The sequence below is a fragment of the Tachysurus vachellii genome, chromosome 12, assembly GCF_030014155.1.
Source record: "Tachysurus vachellii isolate PV-2020 chromosome 12, HZAU_Pvac_v1, whole genome shotgun sequence".
Classification (NCBI taxonomy): Eukaryota; Metazoa; Chordata; class Actinopteri; order Siluriformes; family Bagridae; genus Tachysurus; species Tachysurus vachellii.
This window is the reverse complement of record NC_083471.1, coordinates 7,668,678-7,690,932: the sequence shown is the minus strand read 5'-3', so window position 1 is coordinate 7,690,932 and position 22,255 is coordinate 7,668,678. Positions and strand designations below refer to the sequence as shown.

The following is a 22,255-nucleotide window of genomic DNA, read 5'->3' as shown; positions in this document are numbered from 1 at the left end:
CATCGCTGTCCACACTCATCACAACCCACACTCATCGCTGTCCACACTCATCGCTGCCCACACTCATCACAACCCACACTCATCGCTGTCCACACTCATCGCACAGTTTATGTAGTTTATATAGTTTGAGTTTAGTTACAGCTAATAATTCATAACGCTTTTTTTGTTACAGTTTTCTAAGCTTTCCTTACTTTACTATGTAATTATTAACAATACAAAATACAGACTAAATTCTGCTATTAACTCTATTATGTCTAAATGCTAATGGACTAGCAGACAGCTGACTTCTGGCTTCAGGTATATTTTTACTTTTTTAATGATATGTATCTGTTATCTCTGTCTGGCCACGCCCACTTCTGTTCCTTCCTCATCATTGCTCCAGCTATACTCTGTATCCTACTATATACCTCTCTATAGCCACAGGTGATGGCATCGTCACTCGGTGATAGTTAGCGGGTATGATAGGATAATGGTATGATTTAACACTCTAAATTTTTTTTTTTTTATATATATATATACCACCTTCTGTAGGTACTGTGGCTTTGTGGGATCTGAGCTCGACGTCTCCCTTGCTTCGAGTTAGATCTGTGGATGGATCTTTTTCTCTTTACCCCTACCACTGCTTCCTGGCTCATGACAGCATTATTCGCCGCCTCAGCTGGTGCAGGGCCTCGAGGTAACAGTTCAGATTATTCATGCTGATTGCGATCACATTTTAATCACTATGTCTGCAAACTGAGCGAGTACATCATGGGAGGAGAAGACAGTACTGTTTTTAAGGAAACTTCTACCACAACAGTTAAAGAAACTGATTCAAGACCTGGACTATGTACGGAATTTATTGATACTAAACTAGAAAGCTAGATACTAAAACCCCATAACTGTGATCTTTAATGAAGCCACATATGAAGTGTCCAAACACACACATTGTTGTTCTTATTCGGCTGCTCCCTCTTCAGGGTTGCCGATTGGTTCATTTTGGCACAGGTTTTACTCCAGATGCCCTTTCTGACACAACCCTCCCATTTTACCTGGGCTTGGAACCAATATTTAGAGTTAATCCGTCAGTGGCTGGATTGGTTCCATGCCCATGAATTGAACCCAGGTTGCGATGGTGAGACTGTTGTATTGTGCCACTGGACCACCAGGTCCCTGAACCCAAACCTGGGATTCGAGCTCGCAACCTTCTAATAAGTAATCTAACACCTTAATCTCTAAGCTATCGCATTTTCCAGGCCTCCAAATACCCCCTACATGCCTCCACATCCCCCCACATGCCTCTTGACATTACTGAGACGTTAATTCCTAATGCATTGAGTGCATTCTGTGTGGCTTCATTGTTTGAATCTGTTGTTCTCCACATTATATAGGTCTTTTTGACTCATTCACTCTGTTTTTTTTCCTGTAGTGAATTGATGGTGACAGTAGGAGAGGATCGCATGGTTAAACTGTGGAACTTGACTAAGACCCACACTTCCCTTAAGGCAATCAAGCGCTTCTTGCACACTGATGTGTCCTGGCCTATCTTTTGGCCAGGAGTTTTTATCACCCAGGAGTCCTGCTATGCCACGTGAGGCTCCGCCTTAATGTTTAATGTCTCAAACTGTCTATAGTCTGCATCCTAAATCACGCTTATAGTAACAAATAGTGAGAGTCACACTGAGAACTACAAGGAGAAAAAGAAGTGCATCTCAATGACTCGGATGATTCATTTATTCACATGTAGAATGTCACTTCATGCAACCAACACTAACTACTTTGCTTACGTAAATGAACAGGGGCGGGGCTAGCATGAGCTGACATTTGACGAGAAATAGTTTCTAGATGGCCGACGACGCTCCGGTGGACGCAACGTCTTACAAAAGTCTTTTTAAATTAACCCACAACGTTTTGAAAACGTCTCGCTAGCAGTGTCACGTTTGACATTGTTATTCGCTAATCGACTGGGAAACAGCTTCTATTTCCTGTCAGTAAAAAAAATAAATAAATAAAAGTTACCATTCCGTCACAGACAATAAAACCTTTCTAACCTTCGTACACTATTCGCTAGAGTAGTGTACATATTGCATAGTGTGTAGTATAGTCTGTCATTTGGGACGCAGGTTATACTGTATGTAAAGACGAAGGTCGTGTGATTTTTAATTTTCTATATTAAATTCCAAAGCAAGACTTTTTTTCTTTCTTTGTTCTAGGCTTGGCCAACAAGGACTCCACTATCTTGACTCAGGTTACTTCAGTCAAAAGGCTTTCTTTGTTTGTTCCAGGAAAGCTACTGTCTGGGTAAGAGTGTGTACATGAATACTGAGTGAACACCGATCACTCTGTCAAACTTTCATATGATGATGATTCTTTCTCTTTCGCCCTCAGAGCTTCTCTGTGTCCGACTGGATGAACTCCTGTGTAATCGGGGACAACATCGGAGAGTTTGTTTGCTCTGTGCTGTGTGACCCAAACTGCAACTACGGCAACAGCAAGAGACATCGATTTGTATGTTCTTGATACACTCCCATGATAATTTTCCTGCACTAAGATCTCACATTGAGGTGTTTCCTCAATGTCAGTGATTAGATTTGTTCATATAGAGCTTCCTAGGACATACTGCTAACGTTAGCATGTCTTTCTGCGTCTAGCCGGTGTACAAGGCCGAGCTGGTACCGTTTCAGCCTGGTCAGAGATCTAAGGATGCTCACCTCAATGAAGAGGAGGAAGAGTGTGACTCGACACAGCAGGAGCCCCAGACCTACAGAGGGGCTGTTAGAAAATACTACCTCAGCTTCAATGACATGGATCTTGTGAGTGTCTTCTTGTGGTTCTCTGCTTTAACCCCGATTTAATTGTCAGGACGCAAAATGTTATAGACACTTAAACCATATTGTTGGTCTTTATTTTAAAGAAAGATACCATAAGCACAATTCCCCAAAAATAGGTTTTAAATACAGAACTTTAGTTCTTTGTTTAGCAGAACATCTTTACAGAATCTGAGTTGTTTCCACCAACAAAACGTTCACTTCAGCAACACGACACTGTTTCTTCTTGTTAATCTCACTTGAATAACTGATTCCTGTGCCAAAATATTCATGTTTGTGAAGAAATTAACGAACACCAGCTTCACCAACACCGCTCTAAGAAAAACAGAACACGAGCTTCACCCCAGATGCTGCACCTCCATTCCATATGACTGAAATCCTCTCCTGGGTTCCTCCACACCATTGTAACATTCTACTTTTATCCAACCAAGATTTCTCATCTGGGATGTTTCCGACGCATTACACTCCCTCCTCGATCCTCTTTAAAACCGATTGTACTCCGGCAGTCTGTTCTTGACTAGTCACCGTATCCTTCTCAGTCTGCTGCTGGTCTGTGGTTTCATTCAGCCATCTGTAGCAGCGTAATTATAACCAGAATAACCAGAATAACCTTTAATCATCTCATCTCAACCTTTATCATCTCAGAAAGTGTATTTTACTTTTGGGGAGTTTGAAATGTGTGCTTGTGCTCTTTGTTTAAAACAAACACCACTTGGTTATTCATGCTCATCGTACAGTATATTATTATTATTATTATTATATCGATTATACTGGAATAAGTCACTGCTCAGGTGAATATAGTATTCAAATTTGTAATAACAACCATAAGGATGTGGAATGGAGAGATGTATAGTCAGTACTCTGAATTGTGTGTGTGTGTGTGTGTGTGTGTGTGTGTGTGTGTGTGTTTCTTGCACATGAACCTCCCACACAGAGATCTTTTAAAAAATATCAGCAGAGGCCTATAGTGAAGCAGCTGCAGACCTCAGAGAATAAAGGTCTGCTTCCCGTGGATCAGATGCCTCTCAATGCACTGTACCAGGTAAGAAGGTCAGGAGAACTCAGTGGAGCCGAAGCTGAAGTTTAATTATCTGTCAAACATCATCTACAGAAACAACACAATTCATGAGGATTAAAGGTGGGGTCTCCGTTGTTTGAGAAATGCTTCAGAAAACTGAGTCGGGACGACAAACAAAACAAAAATCAAAACAAACGTGTAGCCATTGAGCAGAAAGGGGCGTGTCTTGTCAATATGGGCGGAGAGAGTGTTCAGTGCGCATGTGTGATATTAGCAGAAAGCAGATTTAACATTGACATGGAGGATAAAAACAAAGAAAGAAAGCGAAGAAAGGCTTACGATAAGGCAAGAAGTAGGACCGTGTTAATATAGGATCAGCTTTCCAGAATATGCGGCCAACTTTACTTAAGACGCCGAGGCGTTTTTTTCCTTCTCGATAGGTGAGTAACATTGGTTTTGCTTTGTTTCACAGAACTAATATATGCCGTCCTTTACGTGATTATGCTCGTGTGTCTTTGTTGCTTGTTTGTTTATCTGCAATCGTATTGTTCTTCCCTTCAGCTATGATAAAGACACATTTAGTTTCCATTAGTTGCCTGGGTTACGTATGTATGTGTGGGCGGAGCTATCAATACAGGGGTGGGACCCATTTGGGTTAGGGGCGTGTTTGTTTTGGTGATTTCAAATGTCAACATTGGCTTTCAAACATCAGAGACCCCACCTTTAATTCTAGATTAATTTCCTAAGCATTTTCTACTGATATTTATCGTCACTCGCTCCATCATAGTATTTATGGCTCCTAACGTGATTCTCACTGGACAAAATAATAGAAACACTGTTTTGCCCGTATCTTGTGTTTTGGTGTCTAAACTTAATGATTCATTTCTCCTCCATCCTCCAGATGTTGCAGTAGAGATTAAATGGGGAAAAATAAACATGTCTCGTCCTCTAGGTGTGCTACAATCCAAACATGGACGCTCACAGCTGGGTGCTGTCTGCCGGCCAGTCTGGACTGGTGCGTGTTCACTGCATCAGCGGCCTGGACAGTCCACTCATGCACAAACTTGTTTGCGAGGCCCAAGCACAGTTTAGCACCATGTTCCGCTCTCAGGAAAAAGAGGTGTCCGCTACCGCTGTCCACCAGTGCACGGCCGAGACGGTGCAAGTGCCCTAGACGCTCCAGAGTAAGCCATGAAAACACACAGAGATGTGGTGCATTTGTTTATTCCAGTCCTTTGATTTTACTCTTCTACGACTATCAGATATTTTTTTAAATCCTAACTTATTTTGGATAAGATTTAAAAGCGCTATTTTGATACAGATGGTGAAAGTTGGTAGGTTTTATATTCTGTGCACTTGGTTTTTTATTCGTTGTTGTGTTGTACTGGAATTGTGTCATTACTTCAACAGCACTTTTCATCTGCTATAGATGTTTTTTCTAAAATGAAGACTCTAGGTTCAGGTTTTATTTGTGTGTGACTCTCTCTGTTTTTTTTTGTACGATGTGTTTGTGTCTTAATTAAAATAAGTCAGTGATATATTTGGATTTATTTTTTTGTCCTGATCCTTTGTTTGTCCAAAGGTCCGTCTACAATTGGAGCGGCCGCCTTCCCTGTGGACGCTTTTAATGTGACTGGTGTTCAGTCCTATCTGTTCTCTCTTGTCTTTTTACCAAGAGTGTATAGCTCACCTCCTGCCTCATTAATCATGTCTAATTACACATCCCTGCTGCTGTAATGAACACACACACATACACACACACGCACCAGATACACTAAGAGTGTGATATTCACTTCAGGCTCATTAATAAGAGCGCTGAACACAGTGCTGTGAGATGCCTCAGATGCATCATGTAGCTCTGTACTGATGTTTTTAACAAGGTTGATGAATCCACTGTGGTTTTCTGGGCAACAGAATCATTTCTCTCTACAGCTCTGGGTAACTATGAGCTCAGAGGCAGCAGTTAGGTTGTTTTATTGTAAGTAAATAAATAAATAAATAAATAAATAAATGTAAAATTTTTAAAAATGTACCAGCAACTACAGATGCTGCATCCATTGATTCCACCATGTTTTCTGACTGACAGGATGTCCCCAAACGAACACACCCTTTACCTCAACTCAAATAAAATCTGTAGTTCCCAACTCGTAATTCCGACTTTGTGCTGCTAGCGAACACTTTGTTAAGAACTGATGTCGCGATTTCATTTTGGACGCTTGTTTTATTTTATCTTGGTTTACAAAAAGCTGAGTTTATTAAATGTGTAGTGATAAATGAGAACACGTAGATACACACAGTACCACCAGTTACACATTTACACCAAGGACTTTTATACAATATGTAAAATATATATATACACACACACATTCACACAGACACACATTTAAGAATTTTTACAGCTTTTCAAAGTTGCATACTGACTTGTAACGAAGCACAAAAACAGGGCACGTCAGACACATCAGAAGCGAACACGTTAACGGACATTCGGCCTTAAAGTCACCTCTGTTTGTTTTGGGCTGAGGAACGTTTTTAGAGGAATATTACTCTTTATGGTGGTGTGTTTTGGTTCTAGTGCACTGTTCTATTCCCACACTTTCATTTCATCATGTATTCGGTGGGAAAATCAACTCCTTCAAGTTGGATTATTATTATTTTAAACAATTTAGAATAAAATCAAAGATTCTCAGCTCCAGGAACGAATCGAGATCCAAAACAGACGACAGAGGAGGGAGGGAAAGGAGGGATGGAGTAAAAACTTAGAAGCTTCTACTCCGTCATATGACGTACACTAAGTGCAGCACTATTAAAAAAAATATTCAAATTTATATCTATTGGTCCTTTTATCCTCTTCCCCCCCCCCCCACCCCACTTGCTCATCATGCTGCAGTAATGCTGAGATGCTTATAAGTAAAATATCTCAGTTTTTATCAAAAGTGCTAGAATCGACACAAACGACAGTACATGGTCAGCGAGGCGGTGAGATCCTTTCATCAGAAATCTTTTGCTTGGCAGTTTTTAGGTTGAACTCGGCACTCATGCGAGCGTGCCGCTCCTCAGTAGGGTTTTTCACATGTATACTGATGAACCATCAATATTTTTTTCTTTACAGTGCAGCCCACGCTATCGAAACACTTTAAAGCAGACCTTAAAGCACAAAAAACAACATGTTTGCATACCAGCCGGAGAGAACGGCTCTTATTCATCAAAGTCACACAGAAACGAGCAGGTGGAGTGAATTCTACTGATGAATCATGAACAGTTTATGGAGTCATGAATGAGTTTTATGGTTGTGATGGTCAGGGGTGCACATACTTTTAGCTGTAATGTTTGCTATCCCTGCACCTCCCAAAAGCATGCAGGAAGGTGGACTGATTAACTGCCTCTCAGGGTGTGTGTGTGTGTGTGAGGGAGAGAGTGTGTGTGTCTGAGAGTAAGATGGAGTCTTGTCCCATTTTCGCTGTAAAGTTACTGATTCAGAGTTTCAAGTCAAAATCCGGTTGAAACTGAACCTGGGGTTCAGGAAGTTTTAAAGCTTCATTTAAAACTTTGTGTTTCCCTCCTGAGCTGATTAACATCATGAAGCTCTGATCTGAGTTTAAGTCTGAGGAAACAGTCATGTCGTGTGTGTTATCGTGTCGTGTCTGTCTTCTCATTTCCACCGCATCTACATGTGGACACGAAACCTGACAAACTAAACTGTAATAGTTTGGGGTTCAGTACGACACAGTGATAACATTTTTACTGTTAAAACCCAACACTGAAATGTTCACACACTCTGCAAATATAAAAGAATGAAAAAAAAACTTGATGGAATTGACGAGCGCGCACGCGCGTGTGATTCGACTGTATGTGACGGCTAACTGTGCTAACTCTGTGATACACAGGTATAAACAATACATGTTTTTTTTTCCATTCAAATTATTTTGGTTAATATGATACACATTCTATCGAGTATAAGGTGCCAGCCACGCCCTTTTAACGATTTAATGATACATGTTTATGTGCCTAGTTGGTTCTGCCGGGATTCCCCGTTTATTAGCTTTACGATCGCTTTGTTTCGGTCCCTTTAATGGAGCGATGCAGGGACGCGGCAGCGCTGAGCTACTCGTTGGAATGTGGCAGTCACATCTGTTGAAAGTTATGGCAGTGTGTTTGCACTCGAAATCATATGCACTTGGAATGAGTCTAGACGTCTGTCATCATCACCTGATAGGACGTCATTCGATCGGGAGGAACGTCTGCTGACGATAAACAACTCGAGGCAGAGTTAAATCGTTGCGACCCTCGAGTAATTAGTGCCTTGAATTTCCCTCTCTCTCAGTTTTTAATTTTGTTAGATTGTAATTTAGGCTTAAATGATAAATCTTCACATCTTTAGATCACGTGTGGAAACTCGTGTGTCCTCATTGCAGTCACACTGAAACCCAGCATCCACTCCATCCTGTGGGCTCAGAGCTGCTAGAAAGAAGTGTTTCTCGCTCTGGGAAAACAACACTACAAATCTAGAGGTGCGTCCCAAATCACACTGTACACACACTACATAGTGTACATTTACATTTACATTTACGGCATTTAGCAGACACCCTTATCCAGAGTGACTTACAACTGAGCAACTGAGGGTTAAGGGCCTTGCTCAGGGGCCCAGCAGTGGCAGCCTGGTGGACCTGGGGTTCGAACCCATGACCTTCCGATCAGTAGCCCAACACCTTAACCACTGAGCTACCACATCCCAATAGTAAATAGTGTCTGGAGTGTGATTAAGAAGTGGTGCACTTATTTTATCGAAGAAAATATAAAAAATGTTGGACACGTCATGCTTTGCTTATGTAGAAAGAGTCATGTTACGTGCGTTTGATGATCGACGCCAAACGAGCTGCGGCTAAAGAAAGTGTCCATGTGATGCTATTAAGAGTGAAAAAAACTATTTAGTGAAGCTGAGTTAAAGGTCCTAGTTGACTGAAGACCTCCTGCATACAAAAACACATAAAAGTGTTATCATTAATCTTTTTTCTCTAGAGACTTTAAACATGACAACGAACTGTGATTGGCTGCTTTACGTGTCACTCAGACGCCCTCTTGGACGGTTCCTTGGCCAGTAAAAGCTGCTGTGGAGTTCAGACCTTCTGCAGTCAGATTAAAGGTCTGAGTACATGAGACTAGCTAGAGCATGAAACACTAATTATTCATGAGAGACAAGGATCCAACAGGTTTATAAAAATTTACTTTTAATTTACCGTCCTTTACTGTAATGTGGGTGGAGTTCCTTTTTTGGATGTTGGTCAAAAAAAAAAAAAAAATAAATTATATATAATGTAAATATATGTAAATAAATATGACTAAAATAAACAAATCTGAAAAATAATCAAAAAGAAGAATATTCAAATAAAATTTACATTGGACAAAAAAAAATCTCTAAGAAGGGTCTGAGTTTGCGTTTCACGTCCATGACGCCTCTCGTATGTAAATCTGCTTATTACTCACGCCACAGAGTAACGAGCTGTGACCTGTGTCGTGTGATTAAGGTTTACCTACATGTGTGCACATGGAGCTGTAATTTACTGAGGTCTCCTTGTGCACAGGAGTTTTAATGAGTTCAATCTGAAACACACTCATCCAGAGATCACATACTTTGTCCCTATACAACTCTGATGATTCAGAGCCATTGTGTTTGATCTCGGTAAAAGTGAGCAAAGAAAACATCTTGAAGAGTCATGGACATTAATTTGGACCTTGTGGTTGTTTGGTGATCAGTGTGGGGCAGCTGTTTAATGCCTCTGTTTGTTAACACTCACTCTCACTCACTCACTCATTTTCTACCGCTTATCCGAACTACCTCGGGTCACGGGGAGCCTGTGCCTATCTCAGGCGTCATCGGGCATCAAGGCAGGATACACCCTGGACGGAGTGCCAACCCATCGCAGGGCACACACACACACACTCATTCACTCATGCAATCACACACTACGGACAATTTTCCAGAGATGCCAATCAACCTACCATGCATGTCTTTGGACTGGGGGAGGAAACCGGAGGAAACCCCCAAGGCACGGGGAGAACATGCAAACTCCACACACACACACACACACACACACACACACACACACACACACAAGGAGGAGGCGGGAATCGAACCCCCAACCCTGGAGGTGTGAGGCGAGCGTGCTAACCACTAAGCCGTTGTTGTGTGTGTTATGGGATTAAAGCTTGCTAAAGCATAAATGTTTTAGGAACTATGAAAGGATGGCAGTATCTCTGCATGTACATATAACCAAGAACTAAAAAGTGCACCAGTAGGGTTTCAAAAACAATGTATTTCAGACAGGCCGCTTCCCAGGACGGAAACTGCTTCCTCACCGGATTTTCTTGGTGAGATTAATCTATGGGATCCTGGCACATGGTGCAGTAGGCCATGTCCTCACTGTAGGGCTCGACCTGGATGGTGGTGGCGTAGAAGCCGAACTTGGTCTGCAGGAGTTCTGTGGCTTCCTTCAGTACGCTGTGAGGATCTGCGTTCTCCTCTGATGACAACACAAACGGCATTTTATTTGAGCACTAAATACAATACGCAAATCGGTGACATCACTTACAAGTCGAAATGGTTTTAGGGAAATATGTCAGAGTGAAGTGAAGTTCAGGTCTTACCAATGGCCACGTGGACAGAAACCAGGGGCTGTCCTATAGTTAGAGCCCACAAGTGCAGACTGTGCAAAGCCTTTACAGATTTCAGCGAGAGCAGAACCTCCTTCACAGAGTTAAACTTAATTCCTCTGGGTGCTCCTGAAAGATAAACCGATGCCATGAAGGACACAGTGAAGATGTGAAGATTTTACTAACACTATTAGATTAACGATGAGATTAGCTGATTGAATCACTAATCAAATCAAATCAATAATTGTTAGTATTTCCAATTAATTAGAAGGTTAAAGAAAGACACGTCTTTGGTTATCTGGGATTTGAACTCATGATCTCCTCATGATAAACTCTGTGTTGTACCACTATTAGGTAGGACACAAAAACGCATCACCTCGTCCAAGTAACGTCAGCTTCTGAAGTCATTTAAACTCTGTTTGTGTCGGCGTGTCCACTACATGTGCACCAGTGGGTCAGATTAAACCATAAAATCATGTGACTTACCACATAAGTCCTCTTATTAGAAAACCATTGAGAGGTCATGGCCTACTGACCCCTGGATCCAAAATATATCTGTTTATTTCGATATTACAGTAGCTGTTTGTTTCAGTTTTATGATTTGTGTATATAATCATACGCTGAGCCGCTAAAACCCCAAACCTACCCTCCATGAGGATGCGGAACACATCCCGGAGGATGGTGAGTGTTGTTCCCAGGACAAACAGAGAGAACAGGAAGGTGCAGATGGGATCAGCGATTTTATATTCTGGCTGCAACACACAAAGCATTCAGTTAGTCTTCTTTAAAAATCTATCGTAACACATCACACTATATTGACAAAAGTTTGTGCACCCCATGACAATCACAAATCACACCCATATGTCCTTTTTGAAAGTCCAATTCTCGTCTGCCGTTGTAATAACCTCCTCCAATCTGCTTCTCTCTTCTGTGAAGGTTTTCCGCTGTAACTGTGGGAATTCATTCAGCCACAAGAACATTAGTGAGTTCAGACTCTGATATTAGGATGTTGAGGAGACTCCAGTTCATCCCAAAGGTGTTCAGTGGGGTTGAGTCAGAGTCAGGGCTCTGTGCAGGACACTCATGTTCTTCACTCCAACCTTCATGTCTTCATGGAGCTGCTTTGTGCACAGGGACATTGTCATGCGGGAACTGGTTTGTAGTTCCACTGAAGAGAAAATGTAATACTGATGTGTGTTCTATAGATGCACTTTGCTGAAGAACCCCATATGGGTCTGATGATCAGTGGTGTGCATACTTTTGCCATATAGTGTAGCTCTAGAACACTTTGTGTGACTGTACTGTATGGAGTGATTTGAGGTATTTACCCGTAAGTAGATAACGATGGCTGCAACCATCACCCCAAAACTCTGTAAAAGGTCACCCAGAACATGGATGAATGCCGCCCTGACACTGGTGTTCCCATGGCTACCGAGGAGGCTGTGAGAGTGTCCATGTCCCACTGGACTCATCCCATTCTCAGTGATCTTATGATAGCCAGAGTCATTCCCGTGAAAGTTGGTGGAGTGATGGAGGATGTACGCCATTCTGTAACAACAATGGATTAAAACCACTAGCCTCTTAAATTAAACTAGTAAATCTTAAGCCACGCCCACTAACTACAGCAAGGTAGGATTATGGACAGGTCTGGGTTAGCATAATTACCGTAGCCAGACTTGAAGCAGCTACAGTTATTTAGTGGAACACAGTGAGTGTGTAGTCACCTGGGTGGTCTAATAATCCTGGAGTACATTTTTTTTTTTTTGACTCACATGATGTTGACCATGACGGCACACCCTGAAGTCAGCAGCATCACTCTGCCGTCGATTTCATAATCATTTTTTACAATTCTCTCAACAGCCAGGTAAACCAACACCCCAGTAACGATCCAGATCGACATTATGGATATCAGGGCTCCCAAAATCTCTGTAAACAAACAAACAAACAAACAAACCCATTACTTAAGACAAGGACATCATCAACAACACACAAATATTCTCACTGAATGACTAATATCTCATGCAGATGTTGGAGCAGATGTTGGTTTTGCTTCAATAATACTTACCTGATCGGTGCCAGCCAAAGGTCATGGTCTTGGTGGGAGGTCTAGAGGAAATCCACAGGGAGAAAAGGCTAACCATCATGCTGCCAAAGTCTGTGAGAAGATGAGCAGCGTCGGTCATGATGGCCAGGCTGTGGGCCAGATAACCTCCTGGAGAAACAGAGAGAACACGGACCACTGGAAGCTAGTCGAGAGACGTATCAACAAATCGCATAACATCACTGTTTATTTGCTTGTGGCTTTCAATCAGAGCTTTCACATTTTAAAATTAAGATTAGTCTATTAGTCATTGATATTTGATCATAAAAAAGTCAAACAACCCGTCTACGTTAAAAACTATTAAATGATTCTCTCACTATTCCTGGAGAAGACTGGAGCCTAATAAATGTTGTCTAAGAAATTTAATGCTCCGCTCTGAAGCCAGCATTGAGCCCAGAGTCAATACTACGATGTAAAAATGAACAATAAATGATTATTAAACCAGAAATCCTTAATGCTTCATTCCACACAGAAGGAACATTCATCTCCCTCGAAGACGACAAGAAACAAATGGCATCCGAATAAAAGTCGATGAAAACGGAGGAGCCGTCACGACACACCGAGCTTGATTTAAAGTGACTGAGATTCTGGTTGAATTTACACAAATGATCCAGATTAAACTACAGTGTATTGATACGCAGGAACGACGTAAGATGTTACAGTAGATGTTTAGTGAGAGTTGTAAATGAGTCCCTGTTTTCTCCTGAGCAGTGGAAAATACTTCAAGTCCTGCACATCGTTTGCTTTTCCAGCATCTTTTTCATATCAGACAGAATGATTGGTCTGAATCTCATTAATTATTATTTTTTAATGTGACATTTTGTAAGCGTGCAAGTTCCAAGTATAGCTTCTAAAATGAGTTGAATCCATTTTAGAGTATGACTGTAATGTAGAGTAACAAGAAAAACTAAGGTTTTTAAATAGGACGTTTAAAAAAATTAAAAATTGAAGACCTGAAAATGAGCTGCTGATCATATCTGACCCACTGCGTCATGTCTGACTCCTGAACTCTGATCCTTAATCTCTAGACAAAGTACTTCGTTTCATAGCACTGTATTTTTCTGCGACTTGAACAGCTTTTTCGTTTTCTGATTGTTTGAAGACGGAGAATTCGATTCAATTCAAGTTTATTTGTACAGTATAGCGCTTTTATAATTGACGTTGTCTCATAGCAGCTTTACAGAACGTAAACATAAACCAAAAGGTTAATATTGAAGAAAAATAGAAAGAATAATAGAATACAAAATTCCAGATTAATAGAAGCTAGAAGCCCAGAACGTTGTGTGCTGGTGAGTCTAAAGAGAATTTCACATAATGATTATGTTGCACAGGTTAAACACAATCAATTTAAATTAGACTTTGTAACATAGCACTATTGAATAGATCAGCAGTTCTCAAAGAAGTTCTCTCTCATCTGACATGCGACTGTATCGGATATTCTGTTCAGAAACGAGAAAAACAAGTAAATCTCAGGCTAGCCAAAAGCAACAGAGCTGTTTGTTTATTTTTGCTCTTCCTAACATCCATTTGGATACGATACATTGAAAAGATTTCATTCAGTCCTCAAGCTCCCATACGCTAAGAGATGAAAGATTCAGAGATCTGTGGCACACGATGGCAAACAAATCCGATTTGCCTTCACGTCTCTCGCTGGCTGTTTCTTGTCGTATACACGGCTAGTCAAAGAGTGCGTCAAAAGAAAATATTTCACGATTGAAAATAAACCTTAGTCGATGGTGGCATAGTGTACGCTAGGCTTTACTGTTCACTCAGGGTTCTGAATTTATTGTTAGCACAGTTCTGTTTCCTCAGTAATCAGTCCAATGTAGAGCAAAATCAGTTACAGAACACATGATGTGGGGGAAAAAAAGCTTTACAGTATTTTGTAGCAGAAATTTAAACTGGTTCTAGGATTTAGCAAAAAGATTCAGTTGATCCACCAGTTTGAGAGCACATTAAATATAACATATGGGATTTTTTTAAAATCTGGAAATAAACATTTTATAGGTTCTATCAGTTGAAATGAAATTTCAGTATTCAATATTCTGCACTATTGGGGTCACGGTGGCTTAGTGGTTAGCACGTTCGCCTCACACCTCCAGGGTTGGGGGTTCGATTCCCGCCTCCGCCTTGTGTGTGTGGAGTTTGCATGTTCTCCCCGTGCCTCGGGGGTTTCCTCCGTGTACTCCGGTTTCCTCCCCCGGTCCAAAGACATGCATGGTAGGTTGATTGGCATCTCTGGAAAATTGTCCGTAGTGTGTGATTGCATGAGTGAATGAGAGTGTGTGTGTGTGTGTCCTGCGATGGGTTGGCACTCCGTCCAGGGTGTATACTGCCTTGATGCCCGATGACGCCTGAGATAGGCACAGGCTCCCCGTGACCCGAGGTAGTTCGGATAAGCGATAGAAAATGAATGAATGAATGAATATTCTGCACTATTTTGATATTATTATCAAATGTAAGCAAATCTCTGCTCTTAACCACTTTGTACAAAAAGTCAGGCTCATCTTCAATTGTTTTTCTTCCACTAAAGCTCGTGTTCAGACGTCACTCCAGCGGATTGGATCAGACGGACACGGATCGTCGGGATCTACATAAACAAACCGGTATGTGGAGTCTGATCCAGCGGTCATTACAGCAAAATAAGGCAGCGTCTACCCTCTCCATATGTTACCGATCATATCCGAAGAGAAAAAGGAATACAAAAGGAATACAATACATTTTACTCTAAGCAGTTCATCCAGGATGGATTATTTTTGTGTTGTGCCTTGGACCTGGTGAATAATTGACCTGGTGAAATCATCAGCACTGGATTTCTCTTTTTAATCTCCTCCCAGTGACATCTGACATGACTGAGATTCTATGAGAGCTGAACTCATGTTCACACGTCGTCACTCGATACGTCTATGCAGAGTTTGGATGATCGTGTGTTAATTCCTGTGATCATGAAATGCTGAAATCTGGACTTGGTTGTGTAACTTTCTGTTACCAGATCCTCTGAACCTGCTACATATAACAATACACAAACACACTATGTACCTTTTTATAAATCACCCTCTGTCTTTAAGAAGTATGTATAACAGCACTGGTTGTTCTTTTCTACAGCACCGTGACTCTTACCGATCACTTCCCCGATCATGAAGAGCAGGCAAACTACAGAGGCAATGTACAGCTTCTTTTTAGCCACCACTTTATCACGGTTTTCCTCCCACTGTGCTTTGCTTCCATGACAGTGGGCTCCCACGGGCCTTTTCAACTCGATGGCTCCGGTGGCATCTCCGTTTTCATACACCTGACTCGGGTAGCTTTCATCGGAACCTGGAAATTCACTGAAAAAAAACAAAGAGACAGATGTTTTGTAGCGGTTATGCAGATTTATATTTTGGGTACATATACTATAGATATTAGAAATGAGTTTGAACCATGAATAAATGTAAACGGCAGGTAGTTTATTACAGATTACAAGTAGAACTTGATGCCAAGGACAGGGAGACTTCTGCCAAGTCGATCTCTTCTTGTTACCAAGATGTATGCCTCGTAGTGAGCTTAATTTATATTTTAATGTTCGTGGAGCAAGGAGAAGGATATAAATCCTTCACTGAACCACTAATTATTGAGATATTGGACTTTACTACTAACTGACGGATAGCAAAGTCCAATAGCAAAAATCTTAGATGCTGAGTTCCTGAATATTTAAGTACCATCTCTGTACAGGAAGAAAGCTTAAAGAACTTGACCTTGCTGTTTGGATAAATTCCAAATCTCTAAATCAGTTCATTCAATTTGATTTAACTTCACATTCATCCTTCAATTCAATTTCATTTGAATTCATTTATTTGTAAATTAAATAGAATTAAATAGAATTTACTGTCATGTATTGGGGATATTTCAGCAGGAGGGACATCTAGAATTATAGGAGATTGATAAAGTCTGCAAAACCATAAAATATTTAGGGGTGGGGTGGGGATCTCCATGTTTAAATTGTACTATTTATCTCTAACATCTATTCCTAATGATCAAGCCTGAGGTGACAGTGGTGAGGAAAAACTCCCTGAGATGACATGAGGAAGAAACCTTGGGAGGAACCAGACTCATAATGGAACCTCGTCCTCGTTTGGGTGACACTGGACAGTAAATAATGTCAATGTAAATAATGTCCCTATGTATTCCTAATGTATCATTCCTTATAAATCTTTCAAACATCGCACTTATCGTTTGTGAGATATCGGATAGACGGTGTAAAAAAAAGGACTCCGTAACAGAGTGACCAAGGTTTAAACACTAAGGGTCGGTTAACTTCATTTTATCTCTAACACACACAGTGTTACCCCTTGACCACTAGAATACCAAATGTTGATCAAATCTATGAGAACCCCACTGAAATGATGTTCCAATACATTTAATCAGCGTGACACATCAGGGATACACATCAGAGTTTAATGAACACAGCGTGGGCCGAAGCTGCTGAGTCTGCTTTTCTGTCCTCTCTGTCCCTCTGCTGCAGGCGTGTTGACGGGAGAGATGCTATGATGAAGCTAATGGAGTGGAAAAGGGCAATCTTGCCTCTCGCCTCAGAAGAGATAAGCACCCCCAACACACACACACACACACACACACACACACACACACACACACCTCTCACTGCCTGAAATGAAGCAGCCAAGCGAGACACAGTTTCAGTATAATCACCCCACTGGGAGTGACACACATGATACAATCCCACCCTCTATACCCTCCATATACACATACGTCTCCTCACCATGGGGCAGTTCTTCCTGAAATCAATAGGACTTCATTTTTGAACCTTCTTTCAGTTTACACTTGGGTGAACGTCCGACATCTTGTAAAAGATCATATATATGAAGATAAACCACTTTTCATTTAATTTGCACGAGTTAATTCAAGAAAAATTAAAACGAGTAATTGAGTGTTTCTTTTTTGTTTTTTTGTTTTATTTTGTTTGTTTTTTAAACCACAGCTGTGTGGCACCTGACAAGGTATATAATCATAACAAAAATGTAAAAAATAAAAAAAATAATAAAAAAAATCGAATAAAAATCTAGAAAAAAAATAAATAAATTCGCGTTCACATTGAGTTAGTAAAAAAATTAATTGGCTCGTTTATCAGCCGCTGTGTTCGGTGCATGTGTCAGAATTATACATTATAGATTTCAAAAATATGTTTTTTATTATTATTATTACATGCATTTACTGTAACCTCAATCCTGCGTCCTCACCGCCAGCAGACTTTCATCTTCTGTGACTGATGCGAATTTAATCACAGATTCATTAATTCGTTGTATTTGTCTTGGTTCTCTAAATGAACCAAACGATTCTTTGCAAATGAACAGCAGAAAAATACAGAAAAGAGGGGATTTAAACTTGTGGGTGCACGCGTGAGGACAGGAGGCTCTTTTCATGCACCTACAATTATTCCCATATGTCTCGTGACAGCTTTATCCTAATAAAACAGACTGGTTTTTTTTTTGTTTTTTTTTTTACTAAAGAACAGTTTGCACCCAAAGTCTCCATCACTAAACGGTTCAATACAATAGACATTCGAGTTAAATAGCTCTGATACACTATTTGCAATTTTATATAAAGGGAATCGAATTATAATCTTCATCACACTTCAACACCATTTGTTTGCTCTAAATTATGTTTCAATAATAAACAGAAGAATTCATAAGTAACATAAGACACTGTCGGATGCCTATTTCCGATTTCTCTCATTATACGCAAATGCCTATTATTATTATTATTATTATTATTATTATTATTATTATTTAAGTATTATTGTTATTATAATTATTGTTATTATTATTACTATTATTATTTTTAGTATTATTGTTATTATAATTATTGTTATTATAATAATTATCATTACTACTACTACTATTATTATTATTATTATTATTATTATTATTATTATTATAGTTAGTGTGATCAATTCATACACAATGAATTGTTTTAGTTAATAAGTAACGTCACGGAAATGACACATGATTGAGATTTTTTTTTTCAAAGGTACAGCCAGGGTTAACACTGTACTTTCCTCACCTGTGCGTCTGCCTTTCTTTCTATCTACACAGAGATCACAGGAAACACACACACACACACATACACACACATACACACACATACAGTCCCACGCGCGCGCGAGAGGACACACAGCTTTACAGCTCTAACAGACCCTAGAATTGAGGAACATGATTAAAGAGGTTGCATTTTTACACATTTTACCCATCTGACATTTTTGGAATTTAAAACAGATTAAACGTGACCCCTCCCCACCCAAAAAAAAAATATTCTGGTTTTGCAGACTTTATTAATGTCCTATAATTCTAGATGTCCATCCTGCTGAAATATCCCCAACACACGACAGTAAATTCTAGTAAATGTACAGCACTCTAAAGGAGGACGCATAGAGATACATGTCCTGTTCATGTCACAAGAATTAACTGTGATCTTGTGACACTTGGTCTTCATAGAGAACGCGTTTTGATCTAGAACTAATTGCTTTTTATCGAATTTGAAATGTTCAGCCACTGCACCAAAAAAATTTAAATAAATAAATAAAAATAAAATAATTAAAATCAATGTTTATTATCAAATCGAATTATTTTTCTAAACAAAATATCCAGATATAAAGATATCCAGATATCCTATAAAGCAACGTTTTGATTATTATTTTTATTTCTTTTTTGTTTGTTTTAATATCCAGTTAATGTGGTGTTTGCTTTAAAACAATCTTTCTAAAAGATTTTTGAACAAACACACGACGGCTTTGAAGCTGGATTTTTTTTTCTGATCCTTTAAGAGGTGAAAAACCGAAGCCATTTGTCAAACGCTGTCCAAAAGCAAGTGATGCATGGAAATGAATTTGCTCATTCACACACACACACACACACACACACACACACACACACACACACACACACACACACACACACACACACATATGCACCATGCAATCTCTGAGAGGACTAGATTAAGGAGGAAAAGAAAAAAAAGCCAGGGTTAAATGAACACCTACAGGGTTTATACAAGTCCAGATGGAGGTGTTAGTTTTTGTTCACTGCAGGTGTTGATTTCTCTCTGCAGTCTGCTGCGTCTCATCCATATGACTTTCTGTGCTATGGACACTTAGGGACAATTTGAATTTTTTTTTCCTGGGAAAAAAAAGAGGTGTCCTCAACCTGATGGGTGTTGCAGCAGTGTGGAAAGATTAAGCTATTAAAAAAATCACTGGGTTTTTTTCAAGCTACACTAATAGACAGTGCGTCTTTATTTAAATACTTAAAATAAAATACAATAAAAACTAACAAAAAAAAACTGCTGGGTTTAGAATGAATGAATGACTATAATAATAATAATAACAATAATAATAATAATTCATTATTATTATTATTATTATTATTATTATTATTATTATTATTATTATTATTATTATATGGTCAATTTGGTTTTTAAAGGCACCTCAAACGCACGTTGAACATTGGACATCCAATGCAGCTCAAACGTACACACATGCAAAAAATAGATATATTCACCTGTTAAGTTTCAGAGAGTATGTTTTGCTGTTTCTCTCGTTAATGAGATGAGATTTCTCCGAATGCGCTCGTGCCTCCATGGCTACAGAGTAATCACAGGTAAATGAGTAAGAAGGTGAGCGCTGAATTACAAAAGCACCTGTGATTCTTCTTTCCTTTACAGCACGCGACAAACAATCCTCCAGTCCATTTTTTATCAGTAGTGAAAATAATCGCACGGAATCAAATCCCACATCGTCGCAGTGAACCGAGCAGCGAGGAAAGTTATTAATGCGCCACAGCGCTGAACTTGAGGCGTTTGTGCAAAAGGCGCAGCGCTGAGACGCAGAGAGAGAATGCGCGTGCACGTGTGTGTGTGTACGTACTCTCTTCTCTCTCTTGCTCTCTTTTGCTTTCTCTCTCTCTCCTCTCTCTCCTCTCTCTCTCTCCCCCTGTCTCTTTCTCTTGCTCGTTCTCTCTCTCTCTCTCTCTCTCTCTCTCTCTCTCTCTCTCTCTCTCTCTCTCTCTCCCCCTGTCTCTTTCTCTTGCTCGTTCTCTCTCTCTCTCTCTCTCTCTCTCTCCCCCCCGTCTCTTTCTCTTGCTCGTTCTCTCTCTCTCTTCTCTCTCTCTCTTGCTCTCTTTTGCTTTCTCTCTCTCTCCTCTCTCTCTCCCTGTCTCTTTCTCTTGCTCTCTCTCTCTCTCTCTCCCTCTCTCTCTCCCCCGTCTCTTTCTCTCTCTCTCTCTCTCTCTCTCTTCTCTCTCTCTCTCTCTCTCTCTCTTGCTCTCTTTTGCTTTCTCTCTCTCTCCTCTCTCTCTCCCTGTCTCTTTCTCTTGCTCTCTCTCTCTCTCTCTCCCTCTCTCTCTCTCTTCTCTCTCTCTCTCTCTCTCTCTGTGCTAAAAAGCAGTTGCAGTCTGACTGTAAATGAGCAATGCACATACCCATAACACAGACACTGTAATCTGCAGCAGCACTTTTCGACTGCCGACTCTAAAATACGAGTCTAAAAAGAAGGAATTTGTTACACACTTCATCTGATTCGCATCTTTTAATAACGGATTGCATTTTAAACAAATATAAACTCTTCTCTCGGGTGGAATTTAAACCTGCATCCTCACCCTCATCACTGTGGATAAGACTAGACAAGATCAACATTTAAATAATAGGACAATGCTGGAACACACCTAAACCTGAACAATACCACATGACTGTAGCTTTACCTGAGTCATAGGATACCAAATTGATGAATTGAACTGATTCACAGTCCACTAAAGGAAAAGGAACAGAAGAATATTGTCTTATATTGTCTTGAAAGCCTAAAAACAACACAAAAAGAGATAATCTAGTGTTTCTTTCTCATTAAGCAAGTTATTAGTATTGCAAATGTGTTGCTAGAGCAGCGCATGTGGTTGTTGGAGTATTTTGGCTCCTGAGAGACGCATTGATTTAAAATCGGCCCCAATCTTAGCACACAGCCTCAGAATCTAGTCTTAAATATGACTTTTAGGTTTTGTTTGAATGTGTCCTGGCAGTCTGAGTAAACGAAGCCTCGTCTCTTACTGACTGACTAAAAGATATGGTTACAACAGCCTTGCATTCATCTCACAGGTTTTACATGTTCTTGTTTCCCTATCTTGTATTAAGAATGCAATCCACTGCCTGAACATCTGCAGCACAGCCTCAAGGTCATTACAAGTCTTATATTTATCCAAAGCAGAAAAACACTGCTCTTTCCTCCACTCTGATTGTTCTGGAATACCGAGATCTTTACATATTGTAGCCGATTCCTTCCACACAACTTATCTAACTTTTGCCCTAGATCCCTCTCCAAGCTGAAATTATCAGCAAAAGGCAAGGACAAGTCACAAACTGGAGAGCAACACCATTAAGATCCTGAGTACTCGGTTACCATATTCTATTAAAATGTGCTCTGTATTGAGAAGGATCTTTGATCGGATGTCTCACTCACCTGAGCTGGAGTATGTTTGTCACAGGATCACCAGATCAAATCATGTGGTCTGTCATCTGAATCATTATGGAGAACATCATTGTCACATTTGGCAGTGGATCTTACAGGATGATCATCAATATCCTGCAGTTGATCTCACCAGATGAAAGGAGACTCAGAGCCAGAGTATAATGAAAGAGATG

General features: G+C 40.1%; 2 protein-coding genes across 3 annotated transcripts in view; one reads left to right on the top strand and one right to left on the bottom strand.

The window, feature by feature from the left end:
• gtf3c2 (general transcription factor IIIC, polypeptide 2, beta) overlaps positions 1-5,363 on the top strand; it is a 21,414-nt gene extending 16,051 nt beyond the window's left edge. For both annotated transcript variants that reach the window (XM_060883914.1, XM_060883913.1), the window contains exons 13-19: positions 532-676; positions 1,409-1,570; positions 2,193-2,280; positions 2,368-2,487; positions 2,631-2,792; positions 3,742-3,849; positions 4,778-5,363. In XM_060883914.1, the coding sequence (XP_060739897.1) occupies positions 532-676; positions 1,409-1,570; positions 2,193-2,280; positions 2,368-2,487; positions 2,631-2,792; positions 3,742-3,849; positions 4,778-4,999 (1,007 nt within the window). In that variant the 3' untranslated portion in view covers positions 5,000-5,363. The remainder of the gene's footprint in view (positions 1-531; positions 677-1,408; positions 1,571-2,192; positions 2,281-2,367; positions 2,488-2,630; positions 2,793-3,741; positions 3,850-4,777) is intronic.
• A 4,753-nt stretch (positions 5,364-10,116) lies between these two features.
• slc30a2 (solute carrier family 30 member 2) lies at positions 10,117-20,450 on the bottom strand. Its single transcript, XM_060883302.1, has 8 exons — positions 20,128-20,450; positions 15,695-15,903; positions 12,539-12,685; positions 12,246-12,399; positions 11,802-12,021; positions 11,120-11,225; positions 10,468-10,602; positions 10,117-10,343 (listed from the first exon to the last, which is right to left on the bottom strand). Exons 1-8 carry the CDS (start codon positions 20,205-20,207, stop codon positions 10,198-10,200), a joined length of 1,197 nt encoding a protein of 398 aa, XP_060739285.1. The 5' UTR covers positions 20,208-20,450; the 3' UTR covers positions 10,117-10,197.
• Between the last annotated feature and the right edge of the window lie 1,805 nt (positions 20,451-22,255).